The following is a 19,537-nucleotide window of genomic DNA, read 5'->3' on the forward strand; positions in this document are numbered from 1 at the left end:
GTTTTAAGGTTTACAGCATCAAGCCACCCAGCTCTCCCTTGTCCCGAGTTGCAGCTAGGCATCCAGAGTATTCCAACTCTCTCCATCAATGCCCCATGTCAGGTGAGACAGATGCCATTTCCCCTGGACAGCCCTCTGATGAGCTCGAATGCCAGATTCACTCCACTCCTCTTTCTCCCATCCAAGGAAAAGCCTTAGGTTATGCACCTTTCTCCCAATCTTTGTTCTTCTTACCCAGTTGAATGCAGCTGTTCTTGGCTTCTTGCTTGCCTAAAATACTGCAACTTCTTAACTGTATTCTGGCATTCTCATAAAGGTATTTTGATCCATACATCATTGTTAAATTGATGTTTCTTTGAGGCGAACAAGAACTGAGAGTCCCTATTCTGTCATCTTGCTAATGTCACTCCTAGGAAAAGGTTTTTAAGTCTAACCAGACTATGATATAGTTTGGCATCTTTTTCTTTTTACTGTACTTATCACTGTAAACATTTTTAGATTAAATATTTTGTAGAAATATTTTTGGTCAATCTGGTATCTGATGACTAATATGGTTTTATTTTTTCCTCTTAATAGGTTTACAAAAACATTAATTTTAATTGCTTACAATATTTTCCATTAAGTAGATTTACCATAAATAATTCTTTTCCTATTTTTAAACATACTTTTTAAAATTTTTCAATTATAAATAATGGTGTGTGTGTGCGTGCACGCACATATATCTGTTTATTTCCTAAAGGTAGATTGCTGGTAGTGTCATGGATCACAGGGACAAGGTAGGAGCTGTTTAAAATTATAAGCATACCTCAGAGATATTGTGAGTTCTATTCTAGACCACTGCAATAAAGCAAATATTGTAATAAAGTGAGTCACAACTTATTTGGTTTCTCAGAGCATATGAAAGTTATATTTACACTATATCATAGTCTGTTAAGTGTGAAGTAGCATTATGTATTAAAAAAAAAAATGTACCCCTTAATTAACAATTACCTTATTGCTTAAAAAATGGTAACCATTATCTGAGCCTTTGGTGAGTTGTAATCTTTTTGCTGGTGGAGGATCTTGCCCTAGAACACCAAAGATCACTGATTACAGATCACCATAGCAAATACAATAATAATTAAAAAGGTTTAAATATTGTGAGAATTACCAAAATGTAACAAGAGACATGAAGTGAGTAAATGCTGTTAAAAAATGGCACCAATAGACTTGCTCTACTCAGGGTTGCCACAGACTTTCAATTTGGGGAAAAGAAAAAAAAAATACACAGTATCTGAGAATCAAAATAAAGCAAAGCACAATAAAACAAGGTATGCCTGTATTAAGACATATTTATAAGTTACTTTCATTAAGATTGAACAAGGTCTTTCATTCCCAATAGCAGTTTATGACAATATCTGTCTCATCAGAACCTATTCTCACCACACTAATTACTGATATTTGGATATTTAAAGAAAAAGATCTCATTCATTTTTGAGCTTTTTGTTTTCAGTGCACAAACATATGCCCTTACACACTTTACACACTTCTCTAGCCTTTCCACACTTTTGTTTCTTTGGGAGCCCTTCCCTTTGCTGTAACATCTACAATCCTGAGAATCGGATGGCAACTCGGTGTGATGACATCCACATTTGAACTACTGAGATAATAAACTGTTTTGACATGGAGATACAACTATTGAGGAGAAATATTTTTGATTCCTTTTTATTTTAAGCCTTCTAAAGTATTATAATAATGCCCTATATAATAAAATTGGAAGACTAATTCTTTTTAAAAGCAATCATTCTTAGGAGTCCACCCAGATCAATATTTTAAAGGACCTCGACTGCACCATAAAATATCTTATATTAACATTTTACATTATTACCAGAACAGCTTTGTAAGGAACACTTTTACAATTCTCTTTTTCCTATTTTTCTGTGGGATGGCTAGATTAAGAAGAAGCATATCTGACACAAACCTTTTTTTTCCCTTTGGAAAAAGGTAAGGAAAGGAAAATAAAACAAGGGAAGCCTTAACCTGGAACAAAACTCCCCTTGGGGGTAAAAAAACCTTGCAAAAAAAAGGAAGGAAATAAGTGAAAACCAAAAGTAAAAAAAAAAAAAAAAAAAGACTTGTGGCATCTTTCTAAAATGTACGCATTACTTTGAGAGACAAAACAATAGCAGAAATGTTGATATCAGGAGATTATCTATGCTCTTAGGTGTCCAGATATCTTATCTTTTCTTATTTCCCTATGGAATCAACACAGCTTCTAATTTATGAGTCAACTGCTTTGGCCAAAGCAGCATGTGTGTACATGCTGGGCCCACATTGGTCCTTTCAGCTAGCTTCATCTCTGCAGGAAACAACCCTTTGAAATTAAATTTCACATGTCACAGTTGTTTATTCAGTATAAATCCTATTCTCTTATACTTTTTCGTTTTCTCTAAAGTCTCCATAAGGGGCATAACTGTCTTTGGCAAAAACCATTTCATTGAATACCTAACCACAGGATTTCCACCCACACCATCTCAGGGTGAGCCCGGGAATAGAGGGGAATGCTCTTGCATTCAACATTTGACAGAAGTGATGCAAAGAGAGATGCTGTTTCCAAGTTACAGCTTTCCCCATCTCATTGTCCTCTCAGATAAGTGAATTGGATTAGGTTGGACTCATCCAGATATAGAAGAGAAAGTCCTATATGTGGACAAGAGAATGACTTTGTAAACTTTGAAGCTTCAGCATCAGTTTGGATTAGAGCTCCAAAATTAGATCGTGTCTCCATATTTATGGTACCTCTGGCGTGTGACAAATATGCGTTTAGGGAAAGTTGGGTGAAATTCTTCTTATAAAGTAAAAAATAGGACACAAAGAAAATGATACATTTGTGTAGGAGAGTGCAAAGTAGAGCTGTGGCCTACCTATCGGGTGGTGATTTCATCTGAATCAGTAAGAATGCAAACAATTCTGTAAAATATCGACTTAGGATGAGAGTAAGCCTGAAAAAGGGCAGCCATGATTTGTATCCAATCTCTATTGTTGTAGTTGTTAATGCCTTTGAAATTAAAAAGGAGAGGTTGAAAAGAAATGACAAGTGCTTGAAATTTCATTATAGTAATCAACCAATAACCGTTCCCAGAAACTTTACACAAATCCTAGAGACTAGCTCATCTGTCAGTAGAAGCTTAATAATAGCGGGCCAGGTTCTTGTATGGATATATCTACTGATTTTTTTAAATTGGTTTCTTCCTGATTTATAAAATTTAAAAAGCAAAAGAACAGATAGATAAGACAAATAGGAAGATGTTTGCATCTGAAAACCCCAGAGACTTGTAAAGCTCACCTGGCGCTGTCTGCTGTTGAACAGGCCTTTGAGATGTTGAGCTGCTCACCAGAAACAGCAGTGGTAGGTATTTAGACCTCTTCCTCTTTGAATTACCTCTGAGTTATAGAGTGTGTGAGTGTCTCAGTACTTGTACAGGGCGTGTCCTACAAAGGGCTTCTAATGTCCCATTGTTGGCTAGTTCTTAACTTGGCTGGAGTCCTAACGTGCCAAAGCATGACAGCAGATGCTACCCAAAAAGTAAGTTATATGATGCAGTATATGATATATTATTGCAAGATGACTTGGGGTTTGGACAGTTTGGGGTTTATATCCTCACATAACCATTTAGAGTTCATCATATGTCAACTCCTATTAAATTAAATGCAGGGTTTCAAAAGATGATAAGATGTAGTCTCTGCCTACAGAGGAATCTCAAAACAAGAGGAGAAACAGATACATTTGAACATTCACCAAACAGTGGGATAAATTAATAGATGGATGGAAAAGTTTTGCTGAGTAGGGCCCCCTAATTGTGCTCGCAAAGGTCAGAGAATGCCTTCCTGAGGAATGAATACATCTTGAACTGAGCAGGAATTTGCCAGGCTGGCAAGGTAATAAAAAGCAGTTAACCAGAGAGGGAAGAAATAAGAGATTTGAGAGAATGCCATGTTCAAAGAATGGCAGACGGCTTTTTATATTTGGATTATAGGATGAATGGGAAGTAGCAAGTGATAGAAACATGATGAAAAATGGTTTCAAATAACTAATGCTTCATGAAAATGAAAGAGATAGTTTCACAGTATCGTAACTGCCCACTTCGCAAAAGCAGTTTTCTTCCCCCGAAGGAATTTCAAGCATTTGAGTGTGAGTTGTGTGCTGCTCCCACTGACACCCAGATACTCAAAGGATTTAGACAGCATTATACTCCATGCTAGGCAGCTCTCTCACAGGCCCTGCTAGGTAAAGCGTGTGCCCCAGAAGTGGCACATTGTTCTCTCTGTGTTCTTAGAATGCTAATATTAACATTCCTGGAATTCAAGTATAGCTGAGAAAAAAGGAGTAGTCACCCTTTCCTTTCCTTCCCCCCTTTAGCCAATTCTGTTATTTGGGTGAGTGGTAATGAGAAAGGGCCCACTTTTTCCCTAGCCCAAGACTAGCTTAATTCAGTGTGTCAAAGACTTAGCGTACTACAGTAGGGTCTATGCCAGGTGCAGGGATGCAAAGATCATAGGATCTACCACCTGTTCTTAAGGGCCTCACTAGCACACTTAAGTTCTGCCACCATTCTAACCTTTTTATGACTCCTGGATTGACACTTAAAAGTGGACTTTGACTAAAAATTACTCTTCTGATACAGAGAGCCCTAATAGGAAGCAAATTAATAATGAATTCATCTATGAGATTAGGACTCTGCCAGTTTTTCAAACTGTATACAATGGAGATATGATTGTGAGCAAGATATAGTCCCTAAAAGAGCTTATGCTCCATCTGAAGAGATCAACAAATAAACATTTCAGTGCAATGTGATGTGTGCTACAGAGAAGTCAATATCCTGTGGAAGCACATTTGGAAGGACACATAACAACCTCAGGAAGACAAGGGAAGATTGTGGAAGAATTCATGAAGAAAATGATACCTCAACCTACACTTAAAAGACAAATAGAAGTTAATCATATAGAAGATTCAGACAAGGAGAAATCTGTGTGGATGCCTGGATGTGTGAGACCACAGCACATTGAGGGAGCTGCAGGTTCAGTGGCGTATGAAGGGTGTCCCAGGCAGATTATGAAGAGCATATAAAAGCCATGTTTAGAAGTTGAGATTTTGTCTTGGAGCAATGGGTTTTTAATGGAGTGTGACATGATCGGATTTATATTTTAGAAAGATCAGCCTGGCTATAAGATTGAAAATAGATTGGAGGCAAATTCAGTCAGAGACTTAAAGACCAGATTAGCTTAAACTTTGGTAGAAGTAAGGGGGAAAGGAGAACATAGTCTAACTAGAGTTCAGTTTGTAGTGCTGAATTCAAGATGTCTGTGGAATAATAAATGGATCTGTCCAACAGGCAGTTATGAATACTTAGATTTGGAGCTGAGGATTGGGGCTAGAAATAAAGATCTAGAGAGTTATCAAAAAATAAGTAGGAATTTCAGCTTTGGGAGTAGATGATGTCACTGAGAGTTTGTAGAGTGAGGAAAGAATAGAGGATAGAACCAGTGGAAGAGATACTCCATATGTTCCCAAAGAGGAATAGACAGTGAAAGAGTCTGAACAGTGACCAAAGCCAGGAAGGGAACAGAGAGACAGACAGACAGACAGACAGACAGACAGGTGTCAAGAGATGTTGCATGCTGTGAAAAGGTTAAATTGGAATTGGTAAGTGGCACTTGAATTCAGCAAGAAAAATTATCGATAAAGCGATTGAAGTAGAATGTGTGGCGTGCAAGCAGATTGGAATGAGAGTTAAAGACAGGCAGAGAGTATGTAGACAGCTACTTTCAAGAGACTTGACTTGTAGTTTCCACTTGGATCTTCCCTCCACTCCCCCTTTACTGCTACCTCCCTTCTTGTGACTTTTGCAAATAACAGATCCCTGGAGTCTATCTCATTTCTCTGGAATCTCTTTTCTTTCCTGTTATTGATTTTCCTCTAAAGTGAAATAAGTCCTTTTCTTTCTTCCTTTTCCTTGGACAGTTCCTGACATTATCGAAGCTCTTGTTTTGCTTCTTCAGGTTACACACACTCTTCCTCATGACCACCTCGTTTCCCTTTCTGGCCCCCCTCGCTTAATGTTATTTGGTCATATTTGCCTCTGACTTTCAAGCAAACGGTAATTCCACAGAATATTGCAGTAGTAATGTCAGAACCACTTATAAAATGTCATATGGGGAGCTATGTGAGAAATAACATGGTGTCAACCCCCTAAAGAAGCTGGGGTTTACAGTGCAGATGAGAAGACCAGTCTTAATGCAAAGAATGGCTAGTGACATGATATAAACCAAGTGTGTAGGTGAGTGATGGAATAAAACATAGGGCGAATGGAGTAAAGTTAGGTGAATAACTGATTCTAGTTTCTAGAACTCTCTTAGAGCATAATAGGGCATTTATGGTACAATGTTGTTGTTGTTGTTGTTTTTTTTTTTTTTCTGTCTTGCAGCTAAGTAAGAATGCACTTTTAATCTTTATTTGGTTCTAGTACTTACAGTCCCCTGAGCCTAGACTCATGCCCAAAAATGTTTACCCTCTTGATAATTATTATTATTGGAATATAAAGTGTTCATGGCAGAAGACTCTAATATTATCATTTTAATTCATATATGCTTTAAATTTTCAAAATTGCTATGAATAATGATAAAATGATTAAATTCCTGTTGGTCCTGATGATACATCGTTGTTGACGTCGAATATTAACCTCATATCCATTTGTTAACTGAGAGTGAGTCGTGTGGTAGCCAAATGCTTAGATAAGCCTTGCTATAACATAGCTTCAAAAGTTCTCTGTCGGTTTCTCTAATGGGCTTTGTGTCACTGCTAGTCTCTTCCTTTTTCTTGAAAATACTTTCTTGTAAGCTTTATGATGGTATACTTGTTACAGGTCTAGTTGTGACAAAACTGAGCTTTGTTACCTTAAAATAAATTGTCAGGTGATTGATGGAGTGGTTAAGAGTAACAGGTGTAGGTGGCTGGTTAGTGGATGGCAGTGAATCACTTGATTATTATATTATTCTCCAGACAAGGCTTTCACAAAGCTTCTAATGCTTTTATCTTTAGGAGCTAGAAAACAACTACTCTAACCCAAATATTTTGCCTTTACCATGTCTTTAGAAGGTGAAAAATCCATTATCTAAAAATTAAGTTTGCTGTCACAGTATTCTGGGAACTCTCTGTCCTTAATGCAAAGTCTTTTCTTGGATTACTTGAAAGAGAGACTTGTTCCAGTTAACTGTCTGTACGTTTTTCTAAAAGTCAGATTGGAAAGGGAGGGTTTTATTTTGTTTTGTTTTGTTTTTTGTTTTTTGGGGTTTTTTTTTTTTTTTTGGTTTTGTTTTTTTGTTTTGTTTTGTTTTGTTTGCAGTTTTTGAAGTATAGGCAACATCATGAGTGAGCCTGGGCCAGCAGAAGGAGGATTCAGGCCTTCCAGACTGTGATGATGGTGGCCAGTCTGAGGCTGATGTGCCAAATACTGTAGTGCCAGGAGCTGACTGATCACTGGCCTGGTCCCAAGAGCAAAAAGCCTTCCTGTATGCTCAGGGTATTTTTATTTCCTTTTGTGAAACTGCCGGCTCTGTGCCCTTGCACACTTTGAAAAGGCCATATGGACCTTCTCTCATTCTCTACAACAATGAAAAATGCTTGAAAAAAAAGTTAATTAGGTTTTGAAGCCATGTTCTCTTAGGAAAGTAATGATCATATACACCTTTTCATTAGTCATAATTTAGATGAATGACCCAGTCCAGCAAAGAAGTATTACCATTACATAGGGGATATTTAGACATAATCATAATTTTAGAAAACTATAAATTCATGAAAAGACATTACATCTGAAGACACTTTATCTCCAAGGTTTAAGATATATAAACTATGCTCAGAAGGTGTCTTTTTACAAGCACAATTCCAGTTCAAGTGCCTAGCAAACAAACTGGTTTATTCCCAGTAAATATTCTGGTCCCCACATGAAGAAATGAGATCATGCTTTGTGACTTCCAAGTTATTCAAGTGAGAGATAGATCTAGAGCTCAACCTCTGTCCCTGTTTGCTGTTTAGGTCCCTAGGCAGTACTTTTCCCATCTCTCTCTTATTCTCCCTCCCTCCCTCCCTCCCTCCCTTCCCTTCAGTAAATATTATAAACACACCAATCATGTGAAAGTTGTAGAGGAAAACATATGAATTAGACACTAACTTGGTCTCATAGGGCTCTGGACTGAGTGGTGCTAGTGTGGCTGATGGACACACATCAATGTGGTCATAGACAGCGACCAGTCCAGCCTTTAACAGAATGTTAGTGAGGCCTGGAACTAAGAGGAGAGCAGAAAATAGCCTCCCACCAACAAAAACTCTGATCACTGTATTAGAAATACAGAAGAACTATGGAAGGGTGCTAGGGTTTTATTTCTGCTTTAAAACTGCTAAGACTTAAGTTTCTTAAGATATCGAGTCAGGGAATCCTATAATCTTTTTGAAGGGCTGCCAATAGTGTTATTTGCTCTCCCTTTCAGTTCAGCTGTGTAGTTATTAAAAAAGATAGATCCTAACTTTCTGGTTCACTCACCAGATTTATCCTACAAAATTTCCTGTGCCTCACTGAAGTCTGAGGCCTTATTGAGAAAGCATTTCAGATTTTTCGGGTTCTACTACATGTTCCTTTTCTATGTGAAGTAAAGAGAGTTTAGATGCAGAATGTTTTAGTGCTGACAAAAGCCCTCCTACTGATAACTCCATAGCATTGTAACATGGAAGAAAGGCACCATACACGTGTTACTTGAACAAACTAAACATTTTGAATCTTTTGACTTGCTTATTCTCTCTTAATTTTCCTTAGTACAGTAATATGAGACATATGTTTCTGACTCTAAAATTGCTTATCTAACATGAGAAAATTAGATGAAATGATCCTTTAGGCTCCTTTCAGGTTTAAAATTCTATAAAAAGTGATTTTCAAATATCCAATTAGTTAAGTGATGGGCTAAAATATGCCTTCATTTTGTTCGCTATTATTCCTCGCTTCCAAATTTGTAGAAATTCAGCATTTTCTATGCTCCCTAGTAAAAGGAAAATGAAGCCGAATCATTTTTAGAAAAGATATCTAACCAGAAATACTTAGATATTTTTTAAAAGATAGTTATCAAATTACAAAAAATACTTTAAATAACTTTTTTTAAAAAGTTAATAGACAGTTTAGGATCCAGTTTACTTTCAGTACTGACAAGTTTATTAATATACTCATAGTTTCAAGAATGTGTTCTTAGCTCCTTCTGTCCGTATTCTCTCAGCGGAAATCCAGATCATTTCAACTTTGTTTTAAATTGTTTTCATTAGGTATAGCAATTTTACCTATTTAATAAGATATGAAGTAAATACTACTTTGAAACTGGAATGAGCATGTTTTTAATTGATGTTGATGAATTTCAGTTGTGATTTGGTCACTTTACAAATTGTTCTTTATATTCACCTAAGAATACAGATTTTCAGCCTGATGCCAATTATTTGCACATAATGTAGATGATTTTTGTGTTAGTTTGTTATTATTCAGATTCACAAGAGGTTTAATTAACAAGCTTTTTAGGAGGGGAAGGCATTTCATTTCATGCTTTAAATGAATTTGAAATAAATGGCATTATGAAATGACATTCTCGGTGCTTACTAGGGTAGCGGAGTGTTCTAATGAATCATATCAGATAACAAAGAGGTAGATTGCAAGTGAACACAGAGGTGGGTACCATGTTTTTAGGAATCCTTTTTGCCCCTTTTGTTGTTGTTGTTTGAGAAAATGGATAGTAATTAGATGTCGTGGAGCATTTTCTTTTCTTATAGAAGATGTCTTGATCGAATTTATCTTGCTCTCTGTTTCATATCTAGTTTATACAGCAAAGAGTCTTAGGTTTGAAATGGTTTGATTATAACAATTTATCCCTTACTTCTGCCTTCCCAATTTCATCACTTAAACCTTAGCTTCTACTTTAAGTAGTGAAAAATAAAGATGTCACAATGAATTCTGTAGGGTAGTTCTTTCTTTTTATGTAATTGTCAGCCGTAACGTTTCCAATCTACCCTGGTTTTGCTCATTTTTTATGGACTTGAGTTTCATTTTCTAGTGGGAATTCAGAATTCCAAACATAATTTTGTTTGTATTTTGCCTTTTTTTTAGTGGTGAAATATTACTGTAAACTAGAAAAGTGCAAGCTTGGTAAATGTAAAATTCTTCGACTTTGGTTTCATCCTTATTAAATAGATCTTATTTTTCATTTCTATCCTGTGCGGTATTTTCCTTCTAATATAAGGTAAACTGGCATTGTATCTTGGAGTTTGGGAAACTGCCTTAGAATCAAAAACAATGATACAGTTCTCCCAAGCCGAGTTACTATTAGCTATTCCTTAGGGCTATAATAAATATTGCATTTTGGAGCAGCCTGAGAATGTCATCCATTAAGCTTGGTTTTAAACAAAAATATCAGCAGAGAGAGTGTGCTTCAAGTGTCATCCAGTATTAATAGTTATGATTGGTCTCGTATTTCTCGTTCACCTGGAGCAACTTGTTAGACATCATGATATCTGTGAGAGTTGAACTGATAAGAGTAGTCGTCATCACCCCAAGGGATACTTACGGAATGAGAAAGGATGAAGGCTAATGGCAGAACTGACATCTGAAAGATAGGCTGTAGAGGAGATAGCAAAGTAATAGTCAGAGAGGTAGAAGAAAAACCAGGAGAATGTTTTAACAAGAAGCCGAGGAAGAATTTCAAGAATATTATTGACTTCTTTGGGTACTATATGAGGAGAACTGAAAAAAAAAAAAAACTATTGAATTTTGCAATTAGGCAGATCACTGCTGACCTTTGCCAGAGCAGTTTCAGTGAAGTATAGACATGGACTCCAGGTCTCAATGGGGTAAAGGGTAAACTGGAAATTAATATATAAAAACAGTTAACGTGAACTACTAACTCATCATATATAAAGGAAAAGAGAGAGGTGACAGAGGAGAAAGGAATATTTAAGAGGAATTATTTCTTATAAAGATAGGAGAGACCTTGAGCATATTTATAGGCTATAGAGAAGAAGCCAGTAGGTAGAGAATGATCTAAAATATAGAAAAAATATAACCAAGGGAATAAGATCTGAGGAAAGGTTGATGGAGGTTGATCTGCAAAAACAGGGTTAGCCTTGAACAGGATTTCTCTGTTTTAGTAGGAAAAAAAGACAGAGGCGGTCATAAAACATAGGTGTTTATAGCATTTGTAAATAGAAAGTTTGATATTTACAAGCTTGACCTTAAAAATACAAGATCAAGCTATATGCTACTAAGAAATTATTATTAGAAATTATACCACCTAGCATTTGAGCACTTACTATATGCTGTGAAACATTAAGAGTTTATAAAACAATATCTCATTTAATTTCATCCTGTGACTCTATGAGGATGGTATTATTGCTCTTTCTTAATCAAAGAAAGTAAAGATTAATAAGTTTAATTAACCTAAGGTCATAGAAACATTAAATATAACAGAACTAGTCATTTGAGCCTAGATGATTCTAACTCCAGGCATCTGTGCTCTTAACCACAACTGTACTGAAGGCGTATTGAAGAGAATGGTGGATGTTTGGCAGAATGTAATAGAGGATTATCATGGACATGTGAAGGGATTGTCAGTTGGCACTGCGTGCAGCCATAGCTAGAGACCATAAATCTGTGGTGGCAAACATCTGCACAACTGGGTTGATTATCTCTCACAGCAGTTAGCAGCCCAAGTGAATGATTATATAAGTGAGTATTAGGGTGGGAAATTTTTTAGTTCCAGACTGGATGGATAAGAATATTAAATCATAGCCTAGCAAAAATTCCTGAATTCTAAGGATTAAAAAAAAAAAAAAAAAAAAAAAAAACCTATGAGATTCCTAACAGAAAATATAAGCAAGGAAATAACTATAAACTGGCTTTTGCCTTTTGTAAAAATGGAATGTAAAACAGTAGAATAGCATCTACAGACCCGTGAGTGGAAAAAGAATGCAACCAAGAGTTCAATACCTAGTTCTATACATGTCAACAAAAATTAAAGATATTTGAAAATAAGAACTAGAGTATATCACCCACCTGAAAAAAATACTTGAAAGGAGAGAAAATAAAGGGATGATAAGTGACCTCAAGATAGAGAAAATATAGAAAATATAGAACCATGGACACAATTAAATCTAAAAGAATAAAGAGAGACTCGGGGAATGTGTAATGTAAGTATAAAATAAGGTTTCTGGTGACAGAAAATACACAAGATAATTTTAATAAGATTGCAGAATAAAACATTAAACTATTTCAGCAAAATTTAGTATTAATGGGAAGGGGAGGGAGGTAACTGAAACAATTTTAAAATCTTGTTGATGTGGACAAGCAGTAGAAAAATAGAGCATTTTGGTGGGAGAACCTTTTAAGTTTCCAGCTTATGTAACTAAGCACTAAACTGAATAAAGAGAAGGACATTTTAAAACAATAAATCTCACATAGTTATAAGGTAGATAACAGTCATAAACCTAATACACCAAGTAACCTAGCAACTAAAATGTAAAACAAAAATTATTAGAAATTCCAGGGGAACTTAAAATATGATATAATAAAGATTAATATACTTGTCTCAAGATGATGAAGTCATAAAAAAATAATGTAACAGAGGAATCGAATCAATAAACTTGAATATAAATACACACTCATCTCTCAGAGAAAACTTTTTTGTATGCTTATGGAACATTAACAAAAATCAAACACGTAATTGGAAAACCTTAACAAATTACCCTTAATAAATTTGAGGAAGTAAAATAGACTTTTTAGACTACATTCTTTGGTCACAAGCCAATAAAATTAGAAACATATTGATAAAGAATTAAAAATTTAGAGACTTTAAATTTGAGAAACACATTGTTTAAAATGACTAAGATCAAAGAATAGATCAAAAAATAAAATACAAACTGGAGATTAATAAAAACACACTCTTTAATCTCAATCTACGTATAACCTATATGTGGAGAAAAAAAATATGTAGCCTTAAATTTTTTCCTAAAGAAGAAGTATGAAAAACAAAAGAACTAAGTAATCATCTTAAATTCAAACAACAAGAAAATTAACCAAAAGAAACTAGTGAGAAAGAATTAAGTTAAAGCCCAAATTGTAGAACCGGAACATCAAAAATGGTACATACAAATTTCTAGACTGATCTCTGTGCAAACTCAGATATCAGGTGTGTTAGAGATCAGTATGTATGGAAATGGAGTAGCATATTCTCTAAAGATAATTTTGGCCCTGGTCATTTGTCTCCATTCATCAACCTCAGAGTCCTATGTGGAACTAAGTGGTTGAGTGGGTGGCCAGCTATGCAGGGTTCTATTATAGCGTAATCATAAGGCTGGAGGGGATTCGCAGTCATGCTACCTCTAGTTGATACTCCTACTGTAATATCGGCTCCCCTGGAAAGAGATTTGTGAGTCTTGGAATGCTAAATCACTAATAAAAATCTCATTAGAAAAGACAAGACCCCAAAACAAAACTAGATTATAATTTTATGCATTACTGGTAATTATAGAAGAACGGATAATACATGTAAATATATTGTATTTTATTTTAATATTTCTTTTATTCTTTATTCATCATACCTCTCTAGAAAAACTTATTCTCAATAGCAGTTCTGTATCTCTGAGGCTTAATAAAATAGACTTGTTATCTTAAAGTAGAAATTTCATCATTTACTAATATAAACTTACATATAAATTTATAATCTTTATATTGCTATTGGTAGTTACTGTGCATCTTAAAATTTCTCTACCTTTGTCTCTCAGCACTGTCACTGACAGTGATTATTAAGGATCAACAGCTGCTGTTTATTTCTGACTCAGTTTGAAATGATGGCAATAGTACATTTGAATTCTTGCTTAATTTATGGAGGAGATGGGGAGGAAGAGAGGAGGAGGTATGGGAGAATGTAACTGTAATTTTTTTGAAAATTTATAAAACTAACCTGTGATAATAGACAATGTCTTCCTTTAGAGTTTTACTAATTAGAGGATAAGGGGTGTGTGTTTGCGCACACTCACACATGCGTGCTCTTAACAGAAGTGCAAGTTTAGCATCATGGCTTATAAAACATGGGAAGGTGAAAGAGGGGCCCTTCAACACTAGAAAACATTTCCTATAATAGTTTGTAATGTCTGTTATATTAACATTGGTTTTGAGGCCTTTTTTATTCTAACGGGCCCAGGGAAAGTACTAGATAAAATAACGACAACAACTACCAGGAAAACTACTAGATTTAATAATAACAATAATAGAATCAAATTTGTTTTAAATTCTTATTCTACTGGTTGGGTTTTTTAAGTTATATTTGGAGGGAATCCATACAAAAATAATCTTTATAAATTCTATGAATTCTGTATGGGTCATGCCCAAGATAAAACTGCATCTATACATGACACAATCCTTTTTGTGTAATTTTACCCATTTTTCAAATTTATGATAATAGAGTTAAGCTTTCTCCTGATTATTAAGCTGATTTTCTTCTTTCAGAGAACAGCTGGAGAAATCATTTCATTGTACTGTTCATTTTTCTTTAATATTAGCATTAGAAGAAAGCAGTAGGAAAACGTAGTGTCCTTACAGCAAAGAAAACAATGGCATGGGTTTCACCATCAGAATAATTCTGTTATTGGGTATCTGAAAGCTTTTGCATTTCTCCATTTGTTCCTGAAATCACATCACCCTGTGTACCTAGCTTCATTTCAAATCACTGCAAAATACATGTGATAGATATTTTGTCTCTGGCCTTCCTTAGCAATTTACCTTAATTGCTATATATATCAGCTTTTTAAAAAGTACTCCTTAGATAAATGTGTATATTCTCATTCTGAACATACTTTTCAAACAATAGGATGTTTTGCGACATTTATGAAGCGGCAAAGAGTTGTTTTTACTCCCCATTCATTTTACTATTTTTCATGCACCTTCATGAATTTTCTACTATTTTTCTTTGTATTTTTAGATTTTTTAAAAGGTGAAATCTGAACATGATCTTGTCTTTATTTCATTCGTATCCATCCATAGGATGAATATAAGCCAGAAAAGGCCCTGTCTGAAGAGGATTTGAAAAACGCCGTGAGCGTGCACCACGCGCTAGCATCGAAGGCCACAGACTACGAAAAGAAACCAAACGTGCTTAAACTTAAAACTGCCGACTGGAGGGTCCTGCTCTTTCAAGCCCAGTATGTTTTGTTGGTTGGTTTGTTCTTGTTTTTTTTAGTTTGCGTAGCACCACTTTAAACCCAGAAAGAAAATCAGGATCTGCAGGGGAAATTTTTTAAATTGAAATCAGTCATTCATTGGTTACAGGAGAGAAACAACTGCCTGAGAAAACTAGAATGAGAGATAGAAATCCTGGGTTCAAGTTTTTTGTTCTCCACACAGCAGCCCTGTGACTTTTAGTCAGCCACCTACCATCTCTACACTTAGTATTCTTGAATAAAATACAAGGGTTTTAGTATACGCATTCCATCAGACAATGAGTAAAATAGACCTGGATTCAAATTACCATTTTAGCTCTTTGTCCTAGTATGTAATTTAACTTCTTTGAACCTCAGCTTGTCACTAGTGTAGATAATAATGGTTATCTCATAGGGTTCTTATGAGAATTAAACTAGATCAAGTATAGAAAGTACCTCACATAGTGCTTGGCACATAGAAAAACTGTTCAATAATAAGTGTAGATTTCCATTCATTCTCTCTTCTCTCTCCTCTAAGCTCTAATAGTCCGTGATTAAACTAGAAGGAAAAGATAAAATTATATTGTGGGCAAGGAAATAGGATAGATTTTCAGTTTAATAAGGGGTTCATGACAGCCTTCGGGTTAGAAGTGGAACATTCCATGTAGACAGAGTTCTGGATTTTCAGAACTGAGCCTCTAGAACAGGAATTTTAATTGGAGCACATGGCACAGCATCAGCATTGGTGGCAGACAATGTTAACTATTCGTGGCATGCCTTTCACAGCCTGAGCTTAACTCCAGAACTTTTCTCAACACTACCAATCGACTGCATTTGGCACTGGGGTTCAAATTTGACATCAAGATAGTGAACACAGGTATCTGCATGCTCGTTGGTCAACGCTGTGTAAGATCAAAAAATAATAATAATAGCAAGAGCAGGCACTCTGGTGATTTGTGGATGTTAAACTGACAAAGGTATACAATTGCTGACATCAGATGAGGAGGGAGTTGTAAGGAAATCCAAGTTACACAAGATTTTTTAAGTGTGGGAGTAAGACAGTTTTAACACCACAAAGAGGGAACCATATAGCCAGATGTATAATTACAGCTATTAGTCATAAAAGTCCTTCAAATTATTCTATTCCTCAATTTTTTTAAATCTAAAAAACCAGATACGATAACTAAGGAGATCTAATTACTTCAGATAGAACTGATGCAGAAGTCAGTCAATTGAAATAATAGTGCCAGGGAAATCACATTAAGGAGGCCTACTGGGGTGCGATGACAAGGTGATATTAATGTGGTCTCAGGTTAGTGTGGTTTCTCAGAGTAATTAGTAAAGGAAATAATTTTAGGTTGGCTGACATTTTGTCCGTCGCCTGTTTATTGATTATATACTTAGTGGATGATCTATCCTGGTTCACAACTGTTTCTACCACCCATTTGTGAATTCACAAATATCATTAACTGCTGTCAGTGCTGGACTCTGCGAATGTGACATCTAAGTTAAAAGTATAATAATTACATCAAATGATTTCCACATCCTTTCAGGTGGATTTTTTAACAGCCTATGGAGGTTAAACTTTACATACCATATAATTCCACCTGCTTTGAGTGTATGATTTTTCGTGATTTTCAAACAAGTTTTTATTGATTTTTAGCAAATTTACAGAATTGTGCAACCATTGCCACAATTCAGTTTTAAAACATTTCCATTATCCCAAAGAGATCCCTCGTGCCCATTTTGCTGTCACCCCCCATTTTCACCCCCAACCCCAAACACTATTAATCTCCTTCCTATCTCTCTAGCATTGCACTTTCTGGACTTTTCATATAAATGGAATCATACAGTATGTGGTCTCTTGTGTTTGGCTTCTTTCACTTAGCATAAAGTTATTGGAGCTCGTCCATTTTGTAGTATGTGTCAACATGTCACACTTTATTGCTGAGTAGTATTCGACACTAAGGATATATACCACATTTTGTTTGTTCATTGACTAGATGGACATTTGGATTGTTTTCCCTTTTTGACTCATAAAGAATGCTGCTGTGAACATTTACATACAAATCTTTTTGTGCCTTTACACTTTTATTTCTCTTGAGTATATACCTAGGAGTAGAATTGCTGGGTTGTATGATAAAATTTATAGTTAACTTTTCAAGAAACTGTCTAAACTGCTTTCCAAAGTGGGTATATCCTTTTACATTACATGGCATCTATCAATTTATCCCTCAGTTGGATTTTAAAATCAAGTCATGTGATTAGAAAAGATGGCTTAATTTTTTAATTATTTTTTTTTACCTAGCCTAGTATCAAACAGAAAGCAGGAGTTTAGTAAATATTTATTGTCAAGTGATTTTGCTTCTTTCTCCTTCTCTGTCCTTGAGGAATAATTACAGCTTTACACTATGGTAGTCATGGGTCACAGGTCCCTTCATTACCATGTGATTGGTGTTGAAAATGTTCATCTCCAATTAAGTTTTGTCAGAGATTAATTGTAGCAAGAAGAATAAGTGATTTTATGTGCCATCTTAAATCAGTAATGAGAAATGGGCAAGACGTTGATGCACTTAGATATAGAAATACCCTAATGTTAAACACATTTCTTTCTCACAGGAGTCCAGAGGAAATGCAAGGATGGATAAACAAAATTAACTGTGTGGCAGCTGTATTTTCTGCACCACCATTTCCAGCAGCCATTGGGTCTCAGAAGAAGTTTAGTCGCCCACTTCTGCCTGCCACTACAACAAAATTGTCTCAGGTAAGTCATTTCATTAGAGCTTTGACCTTGGAAAAAAGCACTTTGTAAAATAATCTTAGTATTTGTATTTGAATAATGCTCTATAGTTTGGGGGCAAGAATGAGACCTTGCCCTGGAAGGGCATGTTGTATAAATTGGGGCAAAATGCAGCATGCTTGGTTTTATACTTTATATAGGAAGCTGACACAATAGAGTCAGGTTTGGTAGGACATGTACTTTAAATTAGTTTCTAAAATTTATATTACTTTACTACTCAAACAGTCATACAGTTCTGTTTTTTTGGTTGTTGTTTGCTCTAACAGCGTATATTTTTTAATGACTGGCTAATGTTAAACATTCTGGCTTGCAAATAAGTTTTTTATTCATTTTTTTATTGAGCTTTTCCCATAGCCCAGGCTGTATTTGATGCTAAGCATATAAGAATATTCCCAGAGATCCACTATTCACAGACAATAGGGCAGAGCCTGCCCTGCTGCCCAGGAAGAGGAAAGTAAACCATGTGGTTTGCCTAACTAATCAAGACAAAGTGCGCTAGAACTCCAAATGTGTTCACATAAGCATGTCTCCTGTTGTCAGATTGATCTCTTTAAAGACCATATTTTATCATGTCCCTCTCCTACTTAAAACTCTGTTCTACATACATTGAATACAAGCCAGGTTTGCCAATTTTAAACCTGTCTGCCACACCCCATTGCCATTGACTAGTTAGGTATTTTGGAAACTACTTTGATATCTTTGTGAATTTCTTATTGGTGCAGTAATAGAAATAGTTTCATCTGGCTCTCATCAACCAGGTCTTGATATTAACTGGCTCCTCCACACAACTGATATCATGAATGTTGATACATTTATTTAATAAATATGTATTACGTGCCTCTTGTACTTCAGAGACTATTTTAGGCTTTAGAGCTAGAAAGGCAAATAAAACCCAGATGCTCTCTGGGATTGGGCTGACAAATACAAATGAACAATTAATTGTAACACAGCTTGATTAGAGGTACAGGAAAGATAAGTCCAGAGAAAGGAACATCTCGCCTGGCCTTGGAGGTGAAAGAGGAAGTGTGATATCTAATCTATTAGAAGCTGAAGAGACGAGCAGCAGTTAGGTGTGGTGTGGGAAGAGAGAATCAAAAAGGCCCAGAGGAGAGTACACTGGGATGCAGGAACCTCACAGAAGTTATCAGATGTGATCTGAGCACAAAATGTTGAGGAAAGGCGAGAAATGTTTCTCTGGAGGTTAGCAGAGGCCAAATGGTGAAAGGTCTTATTTGTCATGTGTAGGATTTTGGGTGCTTCATTGGTTCTCCAATATCCTTAGGACAATAGTTTAAGCAGGAAAGTAATGTGATCAATTTGTGCTTTAAAAATCATTCTTGTTACCATAGGAAAAAAGTATTAGAGGAGGAAACTACTAGAAGCAGAAAGGCTAGTTTTAAAGGCATTTTCAATAATGCAGAGGAAAAATAGCTAAGTTAATTGTAGAAGAGATGGATAGAAGTGGAAGTATTTGAGAGATTTCG

The 19,537-nt window shown here is 35.6% G+C and overlaps 1 protein-coding gene across 2 annotated transcripts in view; it reads left to right on the forward strand.

Moving 5' to 3' along the window:
- The window catches only part of PSD3 (pleckstrin and Sec7 domain containing 3), a 407,146-nt gene that overhangs the window by 330,160 nt on the left and 57,449 nt on the right, over positions 1-19,537 (forward strand). For both annotated transcript variants that reach the window (XM_011373110.2, XM_011373102.2), the window contains exons 13-14: positions 15,099-15,256; positions 17,873-18,017. In XM_011373110.2, the coding sequence (XP_011371412.1) occupies positions 15,099-15,256; positions 17,873-18,017 (303 nt within the window). The remainder of the gene's footprint in view (positions 1-15,098; positions 15,257-17,872; positions 18,018-19,537) is intronic.

This window comes from Pteropus vampyrus, unplaced genomic scaffold (assembly GCF_000151845.1).
Source record: "Pteropus vampyrus isolate Shadow unplaced genomic scaffold, Pvam_2.0 Scaffold8, whole genome shotgun sequence".
Taxonomy (NCBI): domain Eukaryota; kingdom Metazoa; phylum Chordata; class Mammalia; order Chiroptera; family Pteropodidae; genus Pteropus; species Pteropus vampyrus.